This window comes from Apodemus sylvaticus, chromosome 5 (assembly GCF_947179515.1).
Source record: "Apodemus sylvaticus chromosome 5, mApoSyl1.1, whole genome shotgun sequence".
Lineage (NCBI taxonomy): Eukaryota > Metazoa > Chordata > Mammalia > Rodentia > Muridae > Apodemus > Apodemus sylvaticus.
Window position 1 is genome coordinate 49,896,991 of NC_067476.1, and position 16,627 is coordinate 49,913,617.

General features: G+C 41.4%; 1 protein-coding gene across 1 annotated transcript; it reads left to right on the top strand.

Annotated features, from left to right (window-relative positions):
* The first annotated feature begins 2,634 nt into the window (after nucleotides 1–2,634).
* On the top strand, nucleotides 2,635–16,029 carry Klhl41 (kelch like family member 41). Its single transcript, XM_052181154.1, has 6 exons — nucleotides 2,635–3,744; nucleotides 6,832–6,989; nucleotides 7,096–7,203; nucleotides 10,061–10,246; nucleotides 11,499–11,645; nucleotides 15,526–16,029. Exons 1-6 carry the CDS (start codon nucleotides 2,635–2,637, stop codon nucleotides 15,635–15,637), a joined length of 1,821 nt encoding a protein of 606 aa, XP_052037114.1. The 3' UTR covers nucleotides 15,638–16,029.
* The last annotated feature ends 598 nt before the right edge of the window (nucleotides 16,030–16,627 follow it).

Below are 16,627 nucleotides of genomic sequence, written 5' to 3' on the forward strand. Positions count from 1 at the left end.
TTTTGAGACAGAATCTTACTATGCAGCTCAAGCTGTCCTAGAACTCACTATTTAGACCAGGCTGGCCTTGAACTCACAAAGATATATTTCTGCCTCTGAGGCCGCCCAAATTACAGTTCTTAAATACATCATTTTTGGGGTTTATTCTTATAAAAACTAAAAATTTTAACTATGGTATATATCGCTACAGAATGTTAATTTATAAATAATGTCATGATGGTTCAGACAAGAATACATTTGCTTTATAAGGAAATTGTTTTGTCCATGTTTGTTGTTTTCCTTGATGATCTCCTTGTGTTATTCACTGAGAGTCCTTTGAAGATTTCTCAGGTAACACTGACAGATCTTTCCAACATCATTCCATTGTTCTGGCTACAGTGACAGTCTGAGGAACATTTATGGAGTCTTTCAACAAATAGTTGTACTTAGCCAAAGGCACCATTTGTCATTAGTCAGAAATGGACAAGCACGTAAATACATTTAAAATAAAATCTAATGCTGTGTCCAACCGCAGCGACAGTGCAGCCTGGTGCTGTCTGGGTTCACTAGAAATCGATGTAGAAACTGTACCTGGGTTTAGTTTCTTCATCGAACTGAGAAAGGATTTCCAATATTTAGAGATTACAAATAAAATGCCTGCTCACTGATAATGAGTGAACGGGACGAAACCATGGCCCACCCACAAGGAACCGGCAGACGACATTCCCGGCTGCTTGCATCTGACCCACTAACCTTTTCAAACATTAGGTGTTCCGTTTGGAGAGGAGTGAATCGTGTATTGTTTACACAGGGAGCCGCTGCTAGCTCCGTCCAGTGTGTTAGAACCTTTAATGGCGTCTATAAATGGAACAGAACTGTTGAGCTCTCCTTCAGCTGTCACCACGGCAGCTGGCAGGGCCATCAGCTCGCTGTGACAGAAGAGAAAAGCGCCCTTCACCCAGAGAGAACCAAAAGCTTGGAAATACACAATTCCCTGAATTTGAGGTGTTTGTTTGTTTAACACATATCTAATGGAACATCCATGAGGCATAGGGACTAAAAAGACTGAACAGAAACCCATAACACACAAGCCACGTCTTCACTGAACTTCTATTTGGGGGGCACATTTAAGAACAGTAGCCAAGGGGCTGGAGAGACGGCTCAGCAGTCATGAGCACCAACTGCTCTTCCAGAGGTCCTGAGTTCAAACCCCAGCAACCACACGGTAGCTCACAACCGTCTGTAATGAGATCGGATGCCCTCTCCTGGTGTGTCTGAAGACAGCTACAGTGTACTTAGATATAATAAATAAACCTTAAAAAAATAAAGAACATCAGTCATTGAAGTTTTAGCATCTTTGTAGCTCGACCGAGTTGAGGATGTGATCCTGGTCCTGTCACAAAGGACCTCATGAAGAAATGTATAATGCCATCTAGACGTAAATGAAGGGACAGTTGGAGAAGTGACAGGGTCTATTCACATAGCCCAGGCTGGCCTTAAACACACTGTGTAGTGGAGAATAAACTTCCTCCCTCCGCCTTACAGGCCCTGGGATTAGAGGTGTGTGCCACTCTGCCTGGCTGAGTTCTTTGAAATCACTGCTTCATTCCATAGGGTGTTCCATTATCAGCAGCATACATATGTCTCCAGAATTACATTTCCTTAAACAAGGCCTGCTGTCTAAATAATACAAATGATAGAACTGCTCACCCTGGTTTTACTGTCTCTGGGGACAGCATTTTTCTCATAGGGTTAAATGTGTTCTATTTTTTAACTTTTTATTTCTTGAAAGGTATGTTTCAGCACAAAATATTCCTAGTTTGTATGTGGGTCTTTTCTTTCCCCAAAGACTTAACTGTTTTTCTCTGGTCTTGATTCTTTTTAAACTTTTGTCTTTTTCTTTTTTGTATTATTGTCACTTCATATCCCTTGTATAGCAAGACAGAATGTAAATGAATTTGATAATTTAGTAGTTATTACAGTTTTCCTACCTAAAAAAGATGATTTAGAATACTTTAGAAAATTAAGTTTCTCTGTATTTGTTACTTCAAGTATGGCAGAGATATCATTTAAAAGATTATATAAAACTAAGAAGTATCTTTACATTTTCTACTTGAAAAAGAAAATTCTATGTACTTTTAGTAGGAAGCAACATTTTTTTTATTTTAAACCATTGGACTCATAACTTATGAGAACTGAACTCACCTCATATTCTTGACCTTGGCATCATTAATTCAGACAGCCAAGTAGCTTGCCAGTAGGTCATTTTTAGAGGAGTGACTCATTTTTATGATTCATTTTTTTTCCTGTTAGTTCAGTGAGCATTTTCTCGCGGCCACCCTTTATCACCGTATGTTTCAAGACTCTCCATGCCTCACAACTTTCTGCTTTACCTGAATGCCTTCACAGTTTCCTTAGTGACCAGAAGTTCCAGTTGTTATTTTCAATCCCAGACAGCTGAACAGCACTCCTTTCCAAACTAGCTCTCCTAAATTCCCGTTGTTAGAGCCGGTGTCTATATTTAGCCGGTGGGATTAAATTGCAAAGGCTTCAGGCTGCGCCGGGCACAGTGATCTGCCTTTTTACAGCTAGACCTGTGTGCAACCAGGAGCGAAGACCCTCAGTGTCCCCTTCCTTACCCAGGTCCCTCAAAGAATGGATTCCCAGCGGGAGCTTGCAGAGGAACTCCGGCTTTACCAATCCACCCTTCTTCAGGATGGTCTAAAAGATCTCCTGGAAGAGAAAAAATTCATCGATTGCACCCTAAAAGCAGGTGACAAAAGTTTTCCTTGCCACAGACTGATACTGTCGGCTTGTAGCCCTTACTTCCGTGAGTATTTTTTATCTGAAATTGAGGAGGAGAAAAAAAAGGAGGTAGTGCTAGATAACGTGGATCCTGCTGTACTTGATTTGATCATCAAATATCTCTACTCTGCCAGTATCGATCTCAATGACGCGAACGTACAAGACATCTTCGCCCTGTCCAGCCGCTTCCAGATCCCGTCGGTGTTCACCGTCTGCGTGTCTTATCTTCAGAAAAGACTGGCTCCCGGTAACTGTCTGGCCATCCTACGATTGGGGCTTCTCCTCGACTGCCCGAGACTTGCCATTTCTGCCCGGGAGTTTGTGTCAGATCGCTTTGTGCAGATTTGTAAGGAAGAGGACTTCATGCAACTGTCCCCACAGGAACTGATCTCCGTCATTTCAAATGACAGCCTCAACGTAGAAAAGGAGGAAGTAGTATTTGAGGCCGTGATGAAATGGGTGCGGACAGACAAAGAAAACAGGGCGAAAAATCTTAGTGAGGTGTTTGACTGTATTCGTTTTCGCCTTATGGCAGAGAAATATTTCAAAGATCATGTCGAGAAAGACGATATAATTAAAGGCAACCCAGAAGTCCAGAAAAAAATCAAAGTTCTAAAAGACGCCTTTGCAGGCAAACTTCCGGAACCCAACAAAAATGCCGAGAAGGGGGGGACAGTCGAGGTGAACGGTGATGTCGGGGATGAAGACTTACTTCCTGGTTACCTGAATGATATCCCCAGGCATGGAATGTTCGTCAAAGATCTCATCCTCTTGGTCAATGACACAGCTGCAGTGGCGTATGACCCCATGGAAAATGAGTGTTACCTCACTGCCCTAGCTGAGCAGATCCCCAGAAATCATTCCAGTATTGTTACCCAACAGAATCAGGTCTACGTGGTCGGGGGACTGTATGTGGACGAAGAGAATAAGGATCAACCCCTGCAATCGTACTTTTTCCAGGTAAGGAAGCACAGGCACCAACTTGTGAGTTATCTGGTGGGGAGGGGCTGCTTACATACTGTTCACGTGGCCATCCCACTGTGCCCTCTTACACTGGGACACTTAAGAGTGTTGGCAGAAATAATTAGACATCATATTTAATAAAAAGGTGTGGTGAAGGAAGTCCTTACACCTAACTGTCATTACTCAATGTTTTCTTCCCACCCTTTCTCCCTAACGGTGTATAGGTAGCTGATGGTCATTATAATCCTTCAAAACTCAGGGTTTGGGTAAAGACTGATTTTATAATCTTTAACACTATTACCTGATAAATAGCTTAGGATGTTGTTCTAAGCGAAGTTATTTGTCTGCACCACGAATACCTTACACACTGCAAGGGAGGGGGCTTAGTCTGATTTTCTCCTTTTAATCGGAGGTTGTGGGGAATAGCTTTTCATTTATTTCTTGTTGCTATAGAAAAGATTTTACTGAAAAAGAAAACTCTTGTGTAATTTGTACACTTTGGATCATAAAATTTAAAAAAAAAACAAGTGTCCCCAGATGTCACCTTTTGACTTAACCTGCACCTTCAGTATTGCCAATCAATGCTTTGCAGCTTGTGATTTGATCAGTAAGAATTTGTTTAGATCATAGCTAATTGTGGCCCGGGGTTTTCAGGCACTTAAACTGGAAAGGCCAGAGATAAGCAAGTGTAGAATGTCATACCACAGTCACTGAATGCTCTCAAAATACACGACATACCATGCATTCACAAAATTCTGCCCATCACCAAGTTGCTCTGTTAGAGAAATAGTCAAAATAATATATACTAATCATGTTTCTTAATTGTCTAAGTTCCCATAAAAGGCACTAGCAAAAGTACTTGAATGTGACCCAAACATTTCCTCAAGCCCTAATTTCAAATTCAGATTAACTTTAGAAAGGGCAAATCCAACGAAAAAGACTGTAAATATATCTGGGAAGTGAAAAAAATAAAATCAAATGGATAGGTAGACAGGCACAGACAGACAGACAGACAGGTCAGACAATATAATCATAGACCCAAGGAACAGTTATAGCACACAGTAATTCTACACACACACACACAGACACACACACACACACACACACACACACACACACACTTTAAAAATATACCCAGAGCCCGCACTCTCTCTATTTTCAAGTCCTCAGCTTTTCTTTATCTTCATTGTATCTCGATTTCCAAGTGAGATTTCCTGACGCTGCAGGAGCCCCCGAGACAGTTATACAGGAAGGGCATTTCCCTTGCTGCTTCCCAAGGGCACAGGTGTAGATCAAGATGCCTGAGTTGAAATAATAAAAGAGAGCTTTGTGTGAGAATTTCAGGCTCTGTATTTTTTCTGCTTGGCTGCATTGTGAGATGTATTAAATTCAGAGTGAACTGACATGTGGCATGTGCTGTAAATAGACGGTGGGAACTTGAGGCCTTATTAAGGTTGATTTCCCCTCCTCCATGGAATTCATGGGTTCATCAAGTTTTAGACCACAGTAAGCAGACCACCCTTTGTGTATTCAAAGTATGAACCCTAATTTTAACAGAGTGGGATCTTGAAGGGTTAGACAGCTTGAGAGTTCGTGCACCAAAGGTGCTGGCTGGCCATCTACTGTCACCTGGAATAGAGTCTGTATGGGAACTGGGCCCTCGGGTTTGAGATGGAGGTAGCTGTTGGTCCATTCAAAATAAAAATGCCAAAGTCACATAATGACACCCTGTCTCAAGCCACAAAATGCCTATAGATTTATTAGACGGCATGGTATTGGAAACCACCTAAAAGCCGTGTGAAGTTGGCAAACATACCTAACCGTGAAGACAAATGAGATTTCTTGTCTGAGTTATTTTGCACAGAACCTTTCAGAGTCAGACTTCCATAAATGTTTATCATTGGTTCTACTTTATCAGCTGGTATTCCCTCCCCCCACGGGTGTGCCAGGAATCAAACCCAGGGGTTTACATAGGTAATCCCAGCCTGGCTGGACTACATACTCTCAGTCCCATGATAACTTTCTTGACCGAAGATTCTTTTTCAAGAATGAAAACATTAGGGTCACAATCTAGATGCTGAAACAAAGTATCTGCAAAGCTAACCCTGCCTGTGCACAAGCTAACCCCACATCTTGGTGTGTCGTTTGGTCTCAGAACTTTAACTGACACTACTAGACCTGAAACAGAAAGGCTTGCAAAGAAGCCCCTCCACATCACCACCAGTCTCTCCCGTTCCTGGCTACACTGGCTTTGAGGTTAATGCATTTCCCTTCACCTGGAAATGCCATGCAGAGGCACAGCTGCACCTCTCAGAAAGAGTTTCCTTGGCAGTGGTGACCTAAAATGCAAAAGAGGAGTATACTAAAATTTTAGCAAGTAGGTGCCAAAATGAATCCCTAGTCAGAGCGAGACCCTGGCAGGTCCATCGTACGGCTGACTGCAAGCCAGACTACTGCTGAGCACAAGCCAGAAAGATGATATTTAAAATGACTCCACCCAAAACACAGGTATTGAAATGAGTATTTTCCTGTACCCAAAACAGTAAAACACAGGGAGCCTAGACACGTTTAAAAGATGGGAAAGCATACTGCCCACCCTCCCAGTAGTCTGTTTACTGAGGGACAAGCCCAGCTGTCCCGGGTGCTGGCTTTGGGAGTGTGTTAAATATAGCACACATGGGTCATTCGCATACTGTGACTCCAACCATAGACACACTGTCTTTCCCCAGTATCCCAAAAGTATTAAGATTCCTTGTTGGAAAACTGAATGAGGCAACTTCAGAGAAGAATTCGACAAGAAACTGCCCGGTTCTAACGATTCTATTTTAGTCTCTGCTCTCTCTTGATGTCATTTTGGGAGTTTTGTGTTTGCTTTTGTTTGAGTATTTTATTTTTATAAGCCAAGTAGATAGTCTCATTCTCTTTAGTAATTCTGAGCTAAAATATAATACTTTAGGATTACAGTCGTACAAGATCTTCATTCATTTCCATAAGTTTTAAACATTACATGAAATATTGAGAATTTCTTAGTTACACCTGGTAATGTGTTTCTACCTATCTCCTTAACTCATTTTTTTCTTCCAGCTGGATAACATAGCATCTGAGTGGGTCGGACTTCCACCTCTCCCATCAGCCCGGTGTCTCTTTGGTCTGGGAGAAGTAGAAGACAAAATCTATGTGGTCGCTGGCAAAGACCTTCAAACAGAGGCTTCCCTGGATTCTGTGCTATGCTACGATCCTGTGTAAGTTGACATAACAGTCCCATAATATTTCTGTTCCATAAGCACGCCTACAACTAATTCGTATTTTTTCAGCTGGAACATGAATTCTATTATCATTTAATTTTAGGGCCGCAAAGTGGAGTGAAGTGAAAAATCTTCCTATTAAAGTTTATGGTCATAATGTGATTTCACATAATGGGATGATATACTGTCTAGGCGGAAAGACAGATGACAAGTAAGTGCCCTAAAGTTTCCTTTTGATTTATATACAAGTGGCTATGGCAAGGGTTTCTTCTTCTTCTTCTTCTTCTTCTTCTTCTTCTTCTTCTTCTTCTTCTTCTTCTTCTTCTTCTTCTTCCTCCTCCTCCTCCTCCTCCTCCATATTGAAATGGGACTTGGGTCTCTAACATCATATTTTGCAGATAAAAACTGCAAATAAAATTTTGAAAAGTTGTGAGAAGAAATTGTAATTATTTTTGAAGAAAAAAAATGAGATTTTAAAGTCACTAGATCAAATAGAGAGGAACATAAGACGCTGCCGTATGAACACAATACCCCAACAATATGCGTTCAGATAGTGGAAGAGCAGCATCTAGGAGCACAGTCGGCCTTTGATTTATCTGCTTTTTATTTTACGGCAAAGACCAGTAAGCTTTCTTACTCAATGAACCATAAGCAGACTGACATTTAGATTTTTCGCTTTGTTATTATATAATGTGGGTGGGGGACACTGGCTGAAGCACACACGCGGATGTCGGAAGACAACAAGGATGAGCCCCTTCCGCCATGCGGGATCTAGGGACTGAACGCAGGTCACCAGGCTGAAGGGACAGGCACCAGTGGATAAAAATCTCCACTCTATTCTTTAACATAACGTCGAAATATATCCATTAGCCAAACAGTACACAGAAAATAATGTGGATTTGTACTTTATGTGCATAAGAGAGAATTATATCTGTTGGAGACTGAAAAGCACAGTAATTGTAGGAGCGCAGTCATTTCTCCAGCGACATGTCGTGACTTAGTCTAGTCCCTCTCAGGTCTCCATTTCACTACTGCTAGCTAGTCCCCTGAGAGAAAACCAGGGTACAGCTCACGTAGAAAGCCATCTTGGCTCCTAGGCCAGCAGTTCTCAGTCTGTGGGTCACCACAATCAACCTTTCACGGGGGTTTCCCAAGACCATTGGAAAACACAGACATTTCATCATGATTCATAACAGTGGTAAAATTAGTTATGAATTAGCAACAAAAATAATTTTTTGGTTGTGGGTTCACCACAACATAAGGAACTGCACGAGGAAAACTGAGATGCACAGTTCTGGGCCATCTGTAGTGAGGACAGATCTTACATCTCAGAGTGCTCCTGAGGTCAGTTACGCCGGCATCCCATCTATCAAATGGCAACCTTTCATTTTCAGTGTGAAGTCTCCCATCCTAGAGAAATATGCCTTATTGGTTATCATTTGTCCAGGCTAATTATTAATAGAGCTGTCCAATCATGGAAAGGGAATAAAATTATGAATTATAAGGGTCCAGTTGGGCACAGTAGCATGCACCCACAGTCCCAGGCTAAGGCCAGAGAATCAGCTGATCCCAGGATTTCCAGACCACCTAGACAACACAGCGAGACTCTATCTCTAAACAAACAACAAAACTCCAAAGTATTCAGGTGTAGCAGGAAGAACGTCAAATATAAACTTCTATGTCAAGTATAGAACTCTGTATTCTGGAGCTAATTAATTTTATTCAACGAAAATGATTTAAAAAATACACCACAGAAAATGCAACTGAACAAGCAATGATTCTTTTTATTCTCTCTCTCCATATTCAAAGATGGTATATCCTGAAATGAAATCCCTTTCTTAATCTTTGTTTTTTCCATCAAATGAATACTTAAGAACGGACATAGTAAATGCACTCTTAATTCGGATTTTTTTTCCTCTGAGTAAATGGAATAAACAATCTCTGTTAAGTCTGTTATGATACTGAGAACATTGGAATTCTGGAATGATTTAAATCGTTTCCTTCAGATAACATTAGAAGCCAGAAAAACCAATACATCAATAAGAAGCATTCATGTCTACCAGAAATAATATTTTAATCTTGAGAATCTTAGTTCCTGGACAGCATTGCCTAGCAAATGTCCAAGACACGAACGTTGAAACAGGGCTGGAGAGATGGCTCAGAGGTTAAGAGCACTGGCTGCTCTTCCAGAGGTCCTGAGTTCAATCACCAGTAACCACATGGTGGCTCACAACCGTCTTTAATGAGATCTGGTGCCCTCTTCTGGCCTGCAGGTGTACATGCAGATAGAACACTGTACATAATAAATAAAGAAAGAAAGGAAGGAAGGAAGGAAGGAAGGAAGGAAGGAAGGAAGGAAGGAAGGAAGGAAGGAAGAAAGAACTCTGAAATAAATCTTTAGCATAAAGTAGGGGCCTGGGGCTGAGGGTGTAACTCAAGAGCACTTTCTGACTATGACAGTCCAATCCCAGATATGGGGGTAGGGGCCGAGGGGACATAATAAAGTGCCCTAGTGAATATGACTTTCCATTCTGCTCTCAAGACCTTCCTTGCCGTAGTCCAATCATAAAGGAAATGTTTATATGACATTTTTTCATATTAAGAAAAAAACTATTCTGAAAAAGAGTTTTTGCTTGTCAGCATTACCAAGCTGGTTACTATTGGGATTCAGGACTATTGATCAGTTATGGAAAACTGTAAGAATCCCTAGGGTCCAACCTGAGAATAATTCAATGAGTCTACATGTTTCTGCTGGCATTTAGCATGTAATCATTAATCAGCCTACATGATTTCTTATATAATCTACGGGCATAATGGTTTTTTAATATAGGATCTTATTTGGACAGGGTTGGCCTCACTGAGAAAAACATCTTTTAGTGTTTGAACACAGAGACTCACACAGGCTTCGCCAGCACTCTGTCACTAAGCTCTATCCCTGGTCCCAAGCAGTTCCAGGTTACTTTAAATAAAGTGTGATGTACTCCATCACAAACAGAACGGAATTATTAAAGCAGCTTTCACCAAAAAAAAGTTCTAAAAGAAGATTTATTTTCTTTTTATGTTCACAGAAAGTGTACGAATAGGGTGTTTATATACAACCCCAAGAAAGGAGACTGGAAGGATCTGGCTCCAATGAAAACCCCTCGTTCTATGTTTGGAGTGGCAATCCATAAAGGCAAAATTGTGATCGCAGGAGGTGTCACTGAAGATGGTCTTTCAGCTTCAGTTGAAGCCTTTGACCTCAAAACCAACAAGTGAGTTGCTTTGCACGTGAATCCTGTACACTTAGTTGTTGTATTTGGGTAGCAACTACACTTTCTCAGGCTCCGGGGAGGGGTGGGGGTGGGGGCGGGGAGGGCGGGTAGCCAGAGAACCTGAGGTTAAAGGGGAAGTATTTCCCACTCCCCATGCCTTGCCATTAGGAATGTGCGACTCATGAGTTAATGTTGATACATTGTCTGCCTGACTCTGCACTAACTGTATACATCTAGTCATTTAGGAAAGTCATTATTACCTCTGAAAAACTGTATAAACTTAGATGGATATGCATGTCTTAGGAACTGGTCGTTTAAGAATTAAAAGGGTTTTTGTTTTGTTTTGTTTTGTTTTTTAGGGAGGAGGATTGTTTGTTTTTTGGTCAGTGTGGTGGTGCACACTTTTAATCCCAGAATTTGAGAGGCAGAAGCAGGCAGATTTCTGAGTTCACAGCCAGCCTGGTCCACACAGAAATACTGCCTCAAAAAACAAACAAAATTTATAAGATTTCTACCTGTTAACAGCTAGCACTCATACACTATAAATGCTTTATACATTCCTTATCTTTTTTAACTTTTGTTTTTATTGGATTAATGTGAAAAAATACTTGACTAATATTTTTGTATGAAGTTGATCTTTGTAAATTTTTAAACTAACATACCTAGGTGAGTACATATGTTTTATACATTCACATATATATTGTGTTTAATACATTATACCTGTAGCATATGTACAATAGCATATTCATTGCCTTAGCAATGATAAATTAGAGAAGTGTTATTACTTTTTTAAGAAACCAAATGTATATGATTACAAAATAATTTACTATCTGCAAATCACAAGACATTTTTACAAAACTAGATTTAAATGATTATTTAAAATGATGTTCTTGAAGACTGGATAGTAAGAGTAAATGCTCCAATGTAAAAAAAAAAAAAAAAAAAAAAAAAAAAAGCTTAAATCTGTAGGACTCGGAGGGTGGGGCATGATTTTGACTGACAGCCATAGGCAGAGGCAGGCAGATCAATGAGTTCCAGGCCAGCCAGAGCCTTGTAGCAAAACCCTGCCTAAAATAAAGACGTGTAAACCATCACACAAAACTATAAACCCTCTGTGTTTCTAGTTTTATACACGCATACAGACACACACACACACATGCACACACATCCTTTAAAAATAACAAAATTACATCAAAATGGTGTGTTTCTGTGCATTTATTGTTGACTGAATTTTTTTCAATAAAATATATAGATGGGAAGTGATGACGGAATTTCCCCAAGAAAGAAGTTCCATTAGCCTGGTCAGCCTGGCGGGATCCCTGTACGCCATTGGTGGCTTTGCAATGATTCAGCTGGAATCTAAAGAGTTCGCACCCACTGAAGTCAATGACATATGGAAGTAAGTTGTCCTCTTTTTCTTTTTTTTTTTCTTTTCTTTTCTTTTTTTTTTTTTTTTTTTTTTTTTTTTTTTTTTTTTTTGGTTTTTTCAAGACAGGGTTTCTCTGTGTAGCCCTGGCTGCCTGGCTGTCCTGGAACTCACTCTGTAGAACAGGCTGGCCTCGAACTCAGAAATCCACCTGCCTCTGCCTCCTAGAGTACGGGGATCACAGGCATGTGCCACCATACCCAGTTTGCCTAATTCTTTAAACAAGTATTAAATCAGATAATTGATAAGCAATATTGTAGTAAATAAGCCAGATTTTCCCATCACACACGATATGTCTCAGTGGTAAGCTACACACTCCAAGTCTAACTGAACTTTCAGATTCGCGACTTGCTGACCAAGTGTTTGTGATTGGCTGTGAGACTGAAGAAAGAAGTCATCCAGACTGGTTTCTTTTTTGTTATTTTAGTTTTTTAAATGTTATTTTATGTATATGGATGTTTTGCCTGCATCTAGAGGCCAGATGCATTTAGAGGCCAGAAGAGGGCACCCGAGTTACAGACATCCGTGAGTCATCATGTGGATTCTGGGAATCAAACCTGGGTCCTCTGGAAAACCAGCCAGTGGTCTTGACTGCTGAGCCACCGCCCCAGCCCTAGACAGGTTTCTTTAATTGTACAATGAGTTAGGAGAGTTAAGCTTTTCTGCCCAGTTCTAGCTTTAAGCGTATAATGCTCCAGCCACCCAGTACGGCAGAGTACTGTATTTCCCCTCAGTTCCTTTCCTAAGGAAACACAGCCCTTGGGGGCTGGAGAGATGGCTCAGTGGTTAAGAGCGCTGCCTGTTCTTCCAGAGGTCTTGGGGCACCTCCCTGGCACTCACACCTGTCTGTGACTCCAGCTCCAGAGGATCTAACACACTCACACAGACATACATGCAGGCAAACACCAATGCACATTTTTAAAAAATCATCATTTTTAAATTATTAAAAAAAAATAAACCACAGCACCGAAGAAATATTTAGCCTTTTGAGTTTTACATGAGCTCATTAAGTATAATTTATTCTTCCAATTGTCTGATGGTTTGATTAGTAAATGTTTTTTTTTTCAGTTTTTTTTCTTTCTTTCTCTTTTTTTTTTTTTAAGACTAGTTTGGGCTCAAATTCAAGAGACCCATCAGCCTCTGCCTCCTGAGTAGAGCACTGGGATTAAAGGTGTGCACCACCAGGACTGGCAGTGAATGCTTAAAAAAAAAAGAAGAAGAAGAAGTGAAAGTGGCTATCCATTTTACCACCCGACAGCTGTGGGGCAATTCTCCCAAGTCCACAGTGGTTACTCAACTGAACTATTTTAGTCCAAGAATGTTTTTTAAAGGGCAGGGAACACTTTTACCATAGTGTCAGATACAGTAAATATGTCCTGGAGGTCACAGGAGCATAAGTTCCATTTGGAGACCACGGTCTTGTTCAGAGCCTCTGGTGACTGATAGGTCTCGACAGGATACTTAGAATGAATGCTTGCTGCTACCCAGGCACTGTGCTTGACATGTGACTTAGAGGAGGGGACTCTTGGGTGCCTAAGTGAGCCCATGCTGCCCACGGCTAGAAACAGCCCCTCTCATGCTCCCCCCATCAGCTTCAACCAGCCCCGCTGCCACGGCTGGAGGTCTTGGAGTGGCGTGTTCTCAGACGGGCTGATGCCCGGCTCCCCAGAGTATGGCTTATAGAACAGCTGCCGCATTAGCATCCCTTGGGGCTGCCTGAAGCCGCAGGATCCCAGGCCCCTCCTCAGAGCTCCTGAATCAGAGGTGGAATTTTAACAAGATTCCTACTTGATTCATTGGCACATTTCATTTATGGCCAATCAGTGATAGCAGGGCATCGCCCCTGAGACCAAACAGTGAATGTTATTCGTTCTGGACCCAAACTTGCAGACGCTTCTTCCCTGCTGCTGAGCCGCAGGGCTCGATACTTCTTGATAGGTAGACGGTTCATGGCAGGGCACAGGGCACCTGGAGCTCTATAATTTAATCCCCCACACATATACAATACACACACACAAGCTTTTAAAAAATCCTTATGTTGTAATAAGTAGTTGTGTTGAGGGAAACGAGACTATAAAACATAGTTCATTGGAATTTCTCTTTCCCTCAAAAAAGTTAAAAACAAAACAAAACAACCCCTAGAAATTTACAAGTACCATGAAGGCTAGAATCGAATCGGCAAGAGGGTGACATACAAAAATATTGGGCTTAACAGAATCAGAATGAATAATGGAACCATTAGAGGTTGTGGAGAACAGGTGCAAGGGTGAGTAGGTAATGAACTCTGACTGCACAGCAATCCCCTGTGACACCTCTAAACTACACCAGAGCCAGGCCTTCACACACAGACTGATTAGGCCCAGATTCTGGAGATGAGACCCGAGCAGCACAATTTCCTAAAACCTCAGGCGATCAGGTGTGCAGATGAATTTGAGAAACACAGATGGGAAGAAACCGTGCCCACAACTAACTGACCTTCACATGAGCCACGAGATTCTGATGTAGTCTGTGCTGCCCCAGCAAGAGGAAGCAGCAGGCAGTAAGGAAAAGGAAAGTGAAAAGTGCAGGGGTTTCTGCTGAACGAACCTCTTCTCGTGGCTACGGAAACCTCAGAGGGGATCCCCTGCCTGGGACTCATCTTCCTGTCTGTGTTCCCAAACTTGCCAGCACGGTGGGATCACGACAGGGCCCCTTGCCTACCCTTGCTGATGGGGTTAGCTGGGTTGGGCTGTGGGCTGGGCTTTGGAGACTTGACCGATCTCCCAAATGCTTTTACATGTGCAGAAGAACTTGAAAACCACTAGATTAGGGTTTGGGGTAGGGCACTGCATCCCTGTCTTGCTTAGTAATGGCAATGCTAATTTGTATGACTCTGTTGTTTTCTAACTTTGGGGTAAGATCTAAAGTGATAATCCTCAAGTTGTATCACAGTACTTTCTGAGGCTTGTTTTTTTTTTTTAAATCCTCAGCCCCAGGTTACATGTCAGACCACACTCTAAACCTCTCAACCCTTCTACTGTGATGTGCAAAATAAATCCCCGTTGTATTTTGAGACAGGATCTCATCCAATATCCCAGGCTGGCCTCCAACTCATTATATACAGGCCAGGAGACCTGAAATTACAGTCAGATATCAAGCACACATTTTTTAAAAGAATTATTTATTTTTATTTATTTTAAGATTTATTTATTATTATATCTAAGTACACTGTAGCTGTCTTCAGATGCACCAGAAGAGGGCATCAGATCTCATTACAGATGGTTGTGAGCCACCATGTGGTTGCTGGGATTTGAACTCAGGACCTTCGGAAGAACAGCAAGTGCTCTTAACCACTGAGCCATCTCTCCAGTCCCAAGCACACATTTTAAGACAATGGAAATTTTACCTTTGTAATTTTGAGTATTCAAATACAAAGACCCCAGTTGGTTCTTAATGAGCGGCAAGGGCATAGTCTAAAAGCAGTCCTCAAAGAACAGAGGGAAAGGGGAACATTTTAGAGTCAGTACTGCATCAGACGCCGCACGAGGCACTAGCAGATAGGCACTATTGAAACTGCAGGCTGAGTCCAGTTTCCTGACTTCTCCCTCTTAAGAGTCTGCTTCCCCTGACATCACCAGCAATCTTCACCAGTCCCAGGGTGGGTGATGAACGGCTCAGCTGTCCACCTCTGGACAGCCCAGTTCCAATACAATAGTTAATTCCAATTCAAGAGCTATTTACTAAGCAGGCACTTTGGGCAGGAAGCAGTGGGACTCCCCCCCCCCAAGATCCTATTTTTATACTAAACACAAACAAATGTACAAAACTCTCTCATTAAAGGCTGTTTATTGTTTTTTGTCTTTTCTTCCATCAGGTATGAAGATGATAAAAAAGAGTGGGCTGGGATGCTGAAGGAAATCCGTTATGCTTCAGGAGCTAGTTGCCTAGCAACACGCTTAAATCTGTTCAAACTGTCTAAACTATAAAGGAGGTGACAAAGACACAGTTTGAGAGGTGTCTTGTTGGGACAAGAGGGCTTTAATTTATTGTCATTCTTTAAGCCTATACAATGATTCATGTAGGGTTACAGGGATTCATGCAGTTTCTATGAGGTAAAACAGTGTAACCGAATCCCAGAGTTTTTCAGTGTGCTGAGTATAAAACCATTTGCTAGGAAGTTTAGTGTTCAGTTGAACAATATATTTTGTTAAACCTTTCTCAAAGAAGCGAGCTTTCTACATCTGAGCTGTTTACTAATCCTTTATATTCTTAAGGTACATTTACACTTGTTTTCTATTATAAATGAAATGCATATGTCTACATTCTTAAGAAGTGTTTGAACAATGGAAACCTTTCCTCATTTTGAGCTACGACAGGAATCTTGTGCATTATAATGAAGATGACTGGAAATGCTGTTTAAGAAGTATAATAAATGTGTCTCCAGTCCTTTCTCCCATTCTTCTTGTGACCCTTGCATATTAGTTATTTCCAATAAAAACTGTATACAATGCTTGCATGTGCCAGTGTGTGTGGAGAGGTCCGAAGACAACATCTGGCGTCCACTTTCATGTTCCACCTTATTAGAGACAGATGTTCTGCTGCTTCTCCACTGTTCAGGATAGTTTGCCTGTCAGCTTCCCTGTGAGTTCCTGTCTGCCGCCCATTTCCCTGTAGGAACCTTCATGCTACATGCCACTGGGGGGTGGGGGTGGGGTGATTCTAGAGATTTCAACTTGGGTTCACAGCTTCTGAGGCAAACATGTTTCCCTGCTGATCCATCTCTCTGGCCACAAATATAAAAGTCTTACATTTAAAACCCAATAAATCGTCATTTTTCACAACATAAAGCACAGCCACAAAAATGAGGCGTGATCTTTAAACTTCCAAGGCAGAAGGTGATATGAAGGAGGGTAGATAGTCACTGGTTCAATTATTTTTAGCTTTAATTCCTTAAAAGGGCCACTTATTTACTAAAT

What these genes read in the sequence shown, in the direction of transcription:
- Klhl41 (XM_052181154.1), top strand. Translation starts at nt 2,635, where the DNA reads ATGGATTCCCAGCGGGAGCTTGCAGAGGAACTCCGGCTTTACCAATCC. An exon ending in TGCAATCGTACTTTTTCCAG is followed by an intron (nt 3,745 to 6,831) that starts GTAAGGAAGCAC and finishes TTTTTCTTCCAG; the next exon opens with CTGGATAACATAGCATCTGA. An exon ending in GTGCTATGCTACGATCCTGT is followed by an intron (nt 6,990 to 7,095) that starts GTAAGTTGACAT and finishes ATTTAATTTTAG; the next exon opens with GGCCGCAAAGTGGAGTGAAG.